The sequence below is a fragment of the Pleurodeles waltl genome, chromosome 6 (assembly GCF_031143425.1).
Source record: "Pleurodeles waltl isolate 20211129_DDA chromosome 6, aPleWal1.hap1.20221129, whole genome shotgun sequence".
NCBI lineage: Eukaryota > Metazoa > Chordata > Amphibia > Caudata > Salamandridae > Pleurodeles > Pleurodeles waltl.
Window position 1 is genome coordinate 1,677,513,395 of NC_090445.1, and position 11,257 is coordinate 1,677,524,651.

Consider the following 11,257-nt stretch of genomic DNA (forward strand, 5'->3'; position numbering starts at 1 on the left):
TCAACTGGTAGGATGAGAGGCAGAGCAGTACACAACCTCACATTTGCAAATGAATAGGCTGTTCCTGCTCTCACACAAACTACTTGTCGCCACTGCATTGTTCATGCAGTCAGCTAGGATGGGGGAGGCAGGAACCTTCAAGGACTTCAAAGGGAAAACTCCAGATGCTTTTCCTACTGCAAAGTGAGCACCGTATATAAATATTGGACCCTCAGACACAACTCTGCAGTACATTACTGGACCTGTGGGTACTACAGAAATAGGACTGCTGTGCTGCTTTACTGTCAGAAGGACTGCCACTCTGCTGCCTGCTGCCCTGCGTGCTGAAAAGGAAGACTGGGACTGCACCCTTCAGACTAAAGTGACTCCAAGGGTTGGCTGACTGACCACCTGTTCTGAGCTACCGGCACGTTACAAGCTACAGAGGCTCCCTGCAACTGCTCTGCTGACCTGTTGCCTCGACCTGCACCAAGACTTGCAACTGGACCTTCCTGAGCCCTGCTGGCCTCTGGTGGAGTGAGTTACTGACCCCCAAAATGTACCTTCTGTGATGCCTGACAGGGTCTTCTCATTACAACGATGACCGTCCACGACACCCAACCTGCTCTTCATGCTACATTGATGACCATCCACAAAACTCTCCGTGCTCTTCGCGGGCCCTTCCAATGCAAACAAAACTCTTGGAGCTGGACTTTGAAGGTAACTCTTTCAGCTAGACTAACCTGGTCCCTGTATTCAGCCCGCACTCCATCGTCGGCCTGAACTTGTAACCTTCAACTGGTCTCAACCAGAAAACCACAAGTGACGCTTTGTTCTTTTTGGTGCTACACTTACCTGAAATCTTTAAAATTCCTTATCTCCAGTTCTACTGATTGTTTTGTTTTTGTTATTTTCATCTCAAATAATTTATTAGATTTAATTATATTTTTCTTAATTGGTGTGGAATTGTTCTGGTGTTTTTTTCACTTTATTACTATTCACAGAGTTTCACATATATTTTACACATTGCCTCAAAGTTAAGCCTGACTACTTTAGGCCAAGCTACAAGAGGGTTAAGCACAGTTAGTTTTGGGTTTGCATGTAACTTCGCCTTCAAAGGATTTGTGGTTTCTGCTTGGATAGGGTTTCACCCCTCCTCAACCAGTAACCCAATTTCCAATAAAAGGTATCACAGCTTAAATGAATTCATTATTGATTTAGCGCTTTTAATGCATTTACCCACCGGGGTGTAAATTATGACTGTGCTGAGAATGATGCAAGCCTTATGTAAACAAGACTTGGAGACACTCTTTGCCAAGCACAGGTTTGAACCAACTTGATAATTATTGGCAGAATAGAATGACAAGTTACAATCCATGTGTCTGCTTCAAATTACCTGGGGATAACGCCTATTGGGTATGTAATAATGCTAGAGACTGTCAGGCATGTTTATTTATCAAGTTTTAGCAGGTTTTCGTCAAAACTGCACATAAGATTTTTATTGGCCTTTATTTTCAAACAAATTTTATTGCAGAATGAATTAAACAAAATAATTGCAGAAATCAATACAACAGTACCAAAAGCATAAGTGAAAAAGTAAATAGTATGAAACTATTCAACATATTAGGGTGCATTTATACTAATTAAAGCGTTCATTTTGAGAAAAATGTGCCTTCTGACATTGACGAATGGTAGGAGAAGTAATGTGAGAACTCCTTTAAATACTCATGTGCATGTGTAAAGCTTTCGCCTAACCACCGACTTCGAAAATGAATACATACATATGCGAACAAAAAACTCAAGAAATTAAATGCACGTTGTTTTTTGGTAATAAAATAAATGCATCAGTAATTGCAAATGAAAAAAGATTTATATAGCTAAATGAAATTAACAAATGTACAAAATAGGGCGAACCATAAAAGACACAATTGCTTTGCTTGAATAGGCGAATGAAGTCTGAGCTATAACTAAAAGCCTTGTACATCCAGGGCTGGGGATGAGGAAGACCAAGGAGTCACATTCATCAAGGTTACAAGTAAGGGCCCACACTCACTTTCTCTCCACATAGTCCCAGGTCTTTATTCTAGGTTGAGTGCTGCTCCAGCAGGACAGGTGAACTGCACTTCTTTGTTCATGACTCATTTTAGTTGATCTATCAACCACAACAGTGCATTGTAGGCCCTCAGAGAATTGTGGGGGAAAAGTAGGATTTTAGGACTCCAGTGTGTAGTGTCTTCACGCATGACACCTATTGTGAAGTACATCATTGCGCTCTAAGGTCACGGCAGGGAGGAGAGGCCGGGTTGAAGGAGGAGCAGACAGAGCCTCACTGCACAGAGGAGAAAGATGGGGCTCTGCACAGCTCTTGTTTTAGGATCAGCTGTGAGAGTCTTTCGCTAAATTCACTCACAGGCCAACTTAAAGATAGAAATGTCTAAGTAAAATGTTTTTTTTCAATGCAACCCAAGATACAGCTTGAATGCATTTGATTAACCTACAGGAGTTTACACACTGCACCATCTTTCTCTTGAATATCCTCTGATGTAGCACAAATTTGAGGATGTTGTCTTTTGTGGATGCCTTAAAACAAAATGATTGTTATTATGAACATATGAGTGGCAATGGACTGCCCAAATAGATTTGTAATTCATTGATAAATGTGGTCTACTTAAGATCATGGATCGATAGTTGTGATGTAGAAGAACACACAGTGTGCCAGTGTTCCATAAATCTAGAATTTTAAGGCATGCTATATTGTCTTAACCGTACAGGTTGTCCAGTATGCGTATTGACTGTTATTTGGGCATAGAAGAGTGCAGAGGGGAGAACTCTAGCACAGAGTGTATTCCATGTATATTTCACGCCCAACTAATTTGACGGTCATACCACACACACACAACTGCTGCACAACACCTTTGGCTTAAACTGCTTCCTGCATTTGGCTCTGCTTTTGGTTTAGGCCTTTTTGCATGTAGGTCGCCTGGTGGACTGGCTTCCCTTGCACTTTGATAACCTAACATTTCTTTATGTGGCACCTTGGCAGCCAGCTTAGGCTAGCTGGTGCCGTCTCAGTACTCTCCACCCTAGCTACTGCATGCAGTGTCTGTAGTGCCAATTCTATCCTTGCCATATTTTTGGCCACTTACTGGGTGTCTTACAAATAGTGAAATTCATCCTTGCTCACGGCTGGCGTCATTCCGGCATCCTGAACTACTGGTCCTATAACCGCTCCCGATGACAATGTATGCACTCTTCTTTTCATCTGACCTATTCCTGTTTGGAGGTGTCTCTATTGACTGTCCCTCGGTTGCTTTTTCTTAGACCCTGTCCTGATGATGGCCCTGGTCAAGTTAGCCTTTGGAGCCGAAACATGTTAATTCAATGACCAATTTGTGGACTGTTTGGTCTTTTAATAAGATGTATTGCATGTAGTAGTGTGTCAAAGCTTCTACCAACTACTGGCATAAGATAACCTTTTTTTTACATACACCCTATTGCATTTAAAAAATATTATTTAATATGAATATATTGTATTGCTTTGCACCTTATTTGCATATTAACACACTGTTAGGAGATTTTCTTAGGAGATTTTCTTTCCTTTTGTGTCTTCTTAAATATATAATGAATTTCCAGCTAAGAATGTTCATTTGTGTTGTTGTTTCTTCTCTCCTAGGTGGCTCACCTCTGCAATTGCTGAATATATTCACACCTTCACTTTGGGGCAAAAGGAATCTGAGAGATGTATTACTGTGTTACTTAAATTATGCTTCCATGTAACCTCCTTCCGAGTGAGCCATTGTTTTGTTGCATAAAAAGTACTACACGTTTAATGCAGAATAAGGTCTAGGAGCTCCAATGTGTCGTTGAGTTATTGGTGAGTACTCTCAGTCAGGCTGACTTTAGCCTAAATTACTTGTGTATAAAACAATTAAACGTGGAATGCATGGAAGGTTAAAACAGATTTTTGAGAAGCCTTTTTTCCTGTCGTGTGTGGCAAATAAGGGAAACCGAATATGAAGCTGATCGCATCGTCTTACCAGACATACGTTTCCTAAATTGTTAATCGTAATAATGATTTGCTTGTAGAAGGCCTGATTAACGATAATAGTCTGCCTGCCCAATTGCAACCAATTGTAATCTAGGTGTGAACATATATGCATTTACTGGAAAACTGTTTTGTTACCAATTCACAGGACCTGGTGGAATTTTGTGCTTCTGAACAGGATTCTATCAAACATAATTTCTGCCAGTTCGGTGGTATTTGACATAAAGACATCTGATGTTAATGATGCGACACATGGCCCAAACCTGCAAGTTAACATGTATTGACCAACGTTTTGTGATTAGTTTTCAACTCAAATTACTCTTGTAGTTTTATTGTTGTCACCTGTAAGGGTGTCCACAGTTGCCAACTTGGCTATGTCATAGCTTGTATAATTTTTAGTAACATCTTTGTAAACGTAGTGAATTACACGGCCTATGAAGAATAAAACTGGAGGCAAATTGCTGCTCTGGACAAGGGTGATCTGGGTCCGATGTGCAGCAATTCTAGCAAAGTCCAGTTTTAGTTCTCTCACAGTTCTTTGACGCTTGTAGGTGAGAGCTGGTCGCAATGTTCGGTGTTAATTCAGATGTGAAAAACTGAGTCTGTTCCTCAGTCACTTTGTTGATAAAAGTATGGGTCAGGTATACGAATATGATCACTATTTGTGTGCCGAATTTTAGCGAATCCAGTGTTTTGAGAACCAGCCTATGTACTTCGGGTCGCAAAATATGAATCTTAGTGGAGTGCAATTCGACCTACCTCATTAATATTAATGGAGTAGGTTGAATTGCGATCTGATATGATTTGCTGCCATCCCATTGATGGTGGCCTGTTAAGGTCAGCAGACCTCCATGTCTGTGATTGCTTTTAAGACTAAGCAACTTTTTTTAGATGCATCCCTTTTACCTTAAAGGAAAACGGAATGTGTTTTTAAAAAAAAAAAAAAAAATTAATAACGTTTATGAACTTTTCTAAGACTAGGCTACACCTAAAAAATTTTTTTGACCATTCACAAAGGGGAAGGAGTCACTGTGGAATCCTTTCCCGTTTGTGATTGGGTTACCGGTATCTTCATGTAGTCAGTAAAACAGTATTGTTTTGCGACTGTATTTCAATCACAAAACCTCAATACAACTCATTGTGAATAGCTATTTGAAAAGGGTGCCCTAGGTGCACTCCTTCCAAATAGAGATTTGGTATGTACTCCCTATCCCAAATTACGATTCCGTAACATGTTACCGAATCGCAATCTGAGTTTTGTACATGCCAAAAGGTAATTTTGCTCTTACTAAGGGTCCGATTTTTCTAAGCGTACCCTTTGTAATCGCAAAATCTGTTCGCACATCTGGCCCCTATGTGTTTTGTGCTTGCATGGTTCAACACATTAAAGCTAGACCTATTTGCTTTGCAATGCTTGGTTTGTGTATAGACCTCAAACAAAGGTGTCAAATACTGGTCTGTGAGGGCGGGAGCCATGGAAGATTTTAAAGATCTCAACATGAGGTAAGGTAAGATATTTCAGGGCACTAAGCTCTTTATGCCAAAGTCTTTCATACGATTGATTCAACTGCTGATACTTCTGAGTCAGGTAAACCAAGTACAAATTTCAACTGAGTGATAATATTTGTGTATATAACATTTTCATTGCAATGTATTTTGGTGAATCCTCTATATAAGCAACATCTTATTATTGTTAGAATATATATTTAATTAAAACGGGAATCATTTACATTCAGTGGTTATCATAAAAAACTATGATGATAGCACAGCAGCAAGACAAATACCAAACATACCCAAAAATAGCTCATACCAAATTAAATTTTTGTACTAAAAGCTACATTTGACAAATTGTGGTTACAGAACAATAGGTCTTTGCAAGCAGCTCTTGAAGATAAAATAATTGTTTAAGGTTTTTCCAATCAAGTGCTTACTGGTCATTGCAGCCAGTGCCCAGCCTCTTGTATTTACCTGTAAGGAAAGTTTTAGTGAAGGCCTATTTCATTTAATGCTTTGAGGAAGAGTGGGATCTAGTGAGTGTGTCCACAGTGGGACTTCAGGCTCTGATGTCACCAGGAAGTTCATTTCTAATTGTCTTCACAGTCCAAAAACAGTGTAGTATGTTTTACATGCTTGGGGAAGCCAGGTGGAAGCAATGCTGGTTCACCGTGGACTTATTTAGTGAAACATTAATACATATGGTGATATGTCTAACTCATTCGCAAGTGTGCAAATCATCAACGTACAGAAAAGCCTGGCCAATATTTGTATATTACCTACACATACTTTAAAAGGTTGTTCAAAAATATGTATTCATTCATTAGCAACAATATAGTCCTCATAGAGAAGTAATCATACAGTGCAGGAAACATGATAATGTGATGTATGTATTCAAATACAACAGATTACCCTAGACTGGAAAATTCATAAATAAACATCGCCATCCGAGTCTAAGGGCCTCATTAAAACTGCCAGGGTCGCGGTGGCGGTCTGACCGCCACCAGAACAGTGGTCCGACCGCTTTGGCGATGGTCTGACCACCACATTAAGACTGTTGCGGTTGCGCCACGGTCGGACAGCCAGTTTACCTCCACAGGGAGAGCTGGTGGTCGTAATCCCCAGGGTGGCACTGCTTGCACCGCCATGGGAGGGCTGGGGGAGACGGATTGTATGGGGCCCTAGGTGGGTGCCTGCACTCCCCATGCACCTTGCATGGGCAGTGGAGGGGCCTCCATGGCCAGCCTGTCGCGCTGTTTATTGTCTGCATTGCAGGCAGTGAACAGCGCAACTGGTGCTGGTGCACCCTACGCACTGCAACATTGCCGCCGGATCAATTATGAGCCGGCGTCAATGTTGTAGGCTGTTCCCTGCTTGGCCAGCGGGCAGAAACACCGTTTCCACCTGCTGACCCAGCAGGGAACTCATATTGGGCCCTGCGGTAAGATGGCCGCACTGGCTGCAACATGACTGCGGGAGTTTGGCGTACGGCCTTTTCCATCCGCCAAACTCATAATGACCCCCTAAGTGTATATTAGACAGTGTTTGGACCTCTATATGTATTTAAAGGCTTGTAATTGGCCTTAAGGGTAGAAGTTAGACCTCTGCTTCTGTGGCTGAGGGGCAAGGCTGATACCACCACCTTCATGCAATCAATGCCAGGAAGGAGGGCACTAGACGAGGAGGGTCTCCAGGGGAAGGATAAACAGTGCATCTGCCCAGATGGTCACTGAAAAGGCCAGGACTGAATCCAGTTTTAAAATGTATTGTCATGTGTTGTGGGGAAAAAAACATTTCCTTGCTAATACTAGAGCAACCGAAAAAACTTGTGCAAGTTTTTCCAGATGCTGGTGGCAGTAGATTCGATCTATGTGGGCATGAAATAACTTTTCTCCTAGAGATTATAACACTTGTGGATACATAAGACTTCCACCTTATTTATTAGTGCTTTAGTAAATAAGTACCCAGTGAACCACTATCACTTGAACCTAAGTTAAATACTTTTGTTTCCTGACTGACACACTGTGTATCCCTTGTGTTCATTTACCAGCAGAAGCCAGGGCATTGTCCCCCATTCATGGAGAAATTATCATATTAATGAGGAGTTAGTCCTTAAAATATTCCTGAAATCAGCATTACAATCCGAGCATGAGGTGCTTGCATTCCATTAAAGGCTGCCTTTTGGAAGTTTCATTATATACATCACTGCCTGAGTGTTTACAATCTTCGGATAACATATCATACCAGGAAATGGAAGTTAAGCATTGTGATTCTCATAATCAATGCAACTCAGTTAGCTGACTTTTGAAAAAAGTACCAAGTATAATACCTCTGATGGGCTTCACAAGTAGTTTTTAAGTGTATACCATGGAAACATTCATGGACAACACCTCTTGCTGCACAGAGACCACGGTTATTAATCTTCACAGGTCATTCCGAAAAGTGCATAATGTGTGTAAATCCGTGTCTAAATGTTTTTAAAGTTCATTTTTTACTGCACAGTTTTTTCCTGTTTGTGCTGTCACTCTATCTGTACACACGGCATTTGGCTTGTCTTAAAAAAATATTTTTTTTTCTTTTCCTCCATCTTCTGAGAGATCTATTGGATAGACTGATGAACCGCTGTTTTATTTAGAGTCACTGCTGTAGATGGACCACTCTCATGGTGTTTGTGGTAGAAAGGTTCCAAATATTGAGCTGTTGTTTTTAAACTGTTCAATGCCTCTGATTAAGGATGGACTGTACTTCCACAGAATTGTGTCCCTAATTAAGGATTCTTTTGGTAACTTGGGTTTCATAGCTTGTCTGCAATGATGGGTAAATGCAAACTCACTAGGCACCACCAAGCGATGTCCATATCCTTTTAAAACAGTGTGAACTGAAATCTGTATCACTTTCCTGGGATTGACTATCATTTTCTCATGATAAGGGGTCGCTGGTTCCCTGTATACATGTTGCAAGAGGTTAAATCCTGGTATTGCTCTCCATGCTGAGACATTAAAAGTTGAGTCTACCACGTTGTTGGGGAAGACGCGGTTTTGAAAGAAGAAGATACCGGTACTCGGATATTGCTTCTTGAGATCATCCATCATGTCTGCCCAATTAGTGTGCTTTTTGGGGACAATAATTTCATCCAAGTCATTGATTACCACATACTTGCTGCTATACATATTTCTGTAGAGACAGTCATTAAGGGTTGCCAGTTGTCCGTAATAACCCAAATCTCTTGGGTAAGGCTCCTTTGAAAAGTGGCAGTTTGAAGAGACATCAAGATATAAGTCAATCGGCCAAGGAATCACCTCAACAGTACCTTCAGAGATATAATACTGTAAGACCCTGTCTACCAGTAAGCTGCAGCTATGTTTATATATCATCACTTTCTGGGCACCAAGCACTTTGTACATCTCTATGGCTTGAATGAGTTGTAAAACGTTGGTTGAATTTCCAAACATAGTGGAAATACACACCGTGAAGTCTGCAGACATTGTATTGGGTGCGCGGTTTCTTATCTTAAATACAGGCAGCTTGGCAATGTCGCTTTTGTTAGACCAGTGAATTGACACATATTCTGGGGTGCAATTACTGACTTCTGGGCAAAGCAAATGCGCTATGACATAGGGGTATCCAAAATCATGGGCAATAAAATCGATCACTGCCTTGTTTACGGTCATGTAGCCCTTAATTGTACTGCAGTTGATCCAACAGTAGAGTTCTTTTACATCCTGCCGATGAACAATGCTGATCAATCGTACCAGGTTTTTTTCTCGGTTATCGTAATAAGCTCCCATTATGAAGGTTCGGTTGTTACTCAGGGGTGTAATACTTGCACTGGAATGTTCTTGTTCTTTATTTATTGTAAGGATGGGAACTTTTTGTAGCACATTGTGCATCACAGATGTCACTAGTATGACACCCAGTAAAATGCACACCCACCATTTTGTTAGCGAAAACATTTCCAAATGGTTTACTTCTCTTGTACAGCAGTGTCCATATACCTGTAAATGAAATAAAGGCACATGGTTTAATGAAAAAATAAAAAGTATTGTTAACTCAAAGGTGTTGGACCTGACATCCTTGTTGATGTTTCTGCCCAACTTTTTGGCTTTCAGCCTCCTGTTTTTGCTGACCTTGTTTAACTGCCCTTAGGATTCTGCACACAATACCACTGCTAAATAGCGCTAACGTTTTTGTACTCACTCCTTTAAACAGGGTAACATTGGCTTACACCCAATTGGCATATTTAAGTTGCTTGTAAGACTCTAGTAAAGTGGTACTACATGTACTCTGGACCTTTAAATTAAATGCTACTAGTGAGCCTGCAGCACTTTTTGTGCCACCCATTGAAGTACTTCTTTAAACTGTCTCAGGCTTGCCACTTCAATCTCTGTGTGCAGTTTTAAACTGAGATTTTGATTTGGCTTGGCAGGAGGTGTACCTTGCCAATCTCCTTTTTTATTACATATAGGTCGCCCTTAGTTTAGTCCCTAAATAGCCCAGAGAGCAGGGTGCAATGTATTTAAAAGTTGGACATGTACTTTTAAGTTTTACATGTCCTGGTATTTAAAAACTCCTAAATTATATTTTACTACTAAGAGAGCCTATCTCTCCCATAGGATAACATTGGGTTAACTTATTACACTTAATAATTGATAACCTCAGTCAAGAGCAGATAGAAATGCCATGTTTGGAATCTGAGAAATTGTAATTAAAATCCTCATTAATGTAAAGTTGGATTTAAAGTTAGAATTTTGAAAATGTCACTTTTAGAAAGTGCCTGCATCCTGTTTCAGGGTCACATGACTGGGTGTAGTTGACAGTTGAAATTGGTTATTCCTCCCAGAGAGCCACACAATAGAGAAATTAGGTGTGCCTGGATGGGCCATCAACTGGTAGGATAAGAGGCAGAGCAGTACACTACCTCACATTTGCAAATTAATAGGCTGTTCCTGCTCTCACACAAACTACTTGTCGCCACTGCATTGTTCATGCAGTCTGCTAGGATGGGGGAGGCAGGAACCTTCAAGGACTTCAAAGGGAAAACTCCAGATGCTTTTCCTACTGCAAAGTGAGCACCGTATATAAATATTGGACCCTCAGACACAACTCCGCAGTACATTACTGGACCTGTGGGTACTACAGAAATAGGACTGCTGTGCTGCTTTACTGTCAGAAGGACTGCCACTCTGCTGCCTGCTGCCCTGCGTGCTGAAAAGGAAGACTGGGACTGCACCCTTCAGACTAAAGTGACTCCAAGGGTTGGCTGACTGACCACCTGTTCTGAGCTACCGGCACGTTACAAGCTACAGAGGCTCCCTGCAACTGCTCTGCTGACCTGTTGCCTCGACCTGCACCAAGACTTGCAACTGGACCTTCCTGAGCCCTGCTGGCCTCTGGTGGAGTGAGTTACTGACCCCCAAAATGTACCTTCTGTGATGCCTGACAGGTTCTTCTCATTACAACGATGACCGTCCACGACACCCAACCTGCTCTTCATGCTACATTGATGACCATCCACAAAACTCTCCGTGCTCTTCGCGGGCCCTTCCAATGCAAACAAAACTCTTGGAGCTGGACTTTGAAGGTAACTCTTTCAGCTAGACTAACCTGGTCCCTGTATTCAGCCCGCACTCCATCGTCGGCCTGAACTTGTAACCCTCAACTGGTCTCAACCAGAAAACCACAAGTGACGCTTTGTTCTTTTTGGTGCTACACTTACCTGAAATCTTTAAAATTCCTTAT

General features: G+C 41.3%; 1 protein-coding gene across 1 annotated transcript; it reads right to left on the reverse strand.

The window, feature by feature from the left end:
* Nucleotides 1-3,098: 3,098 nt before the first annotated feature.
* On the reverse strand, nt 3,099-11,257 carry LOC138301336 (glycosyltransferase family 92 protein F49C12.5-like). Its single transcript, XM_069241704.1, has one exon. The coding sequence runs from the start codon at nt 9,469-9,471 to the stop codon at nt 8,179-8,181; it is 1,293 nt and encodes a 430-aa protein (XP_069097805.1). The 5' UTR covers nt 9,472-11,257; the 3' UTR covers nt 3,099-8,178.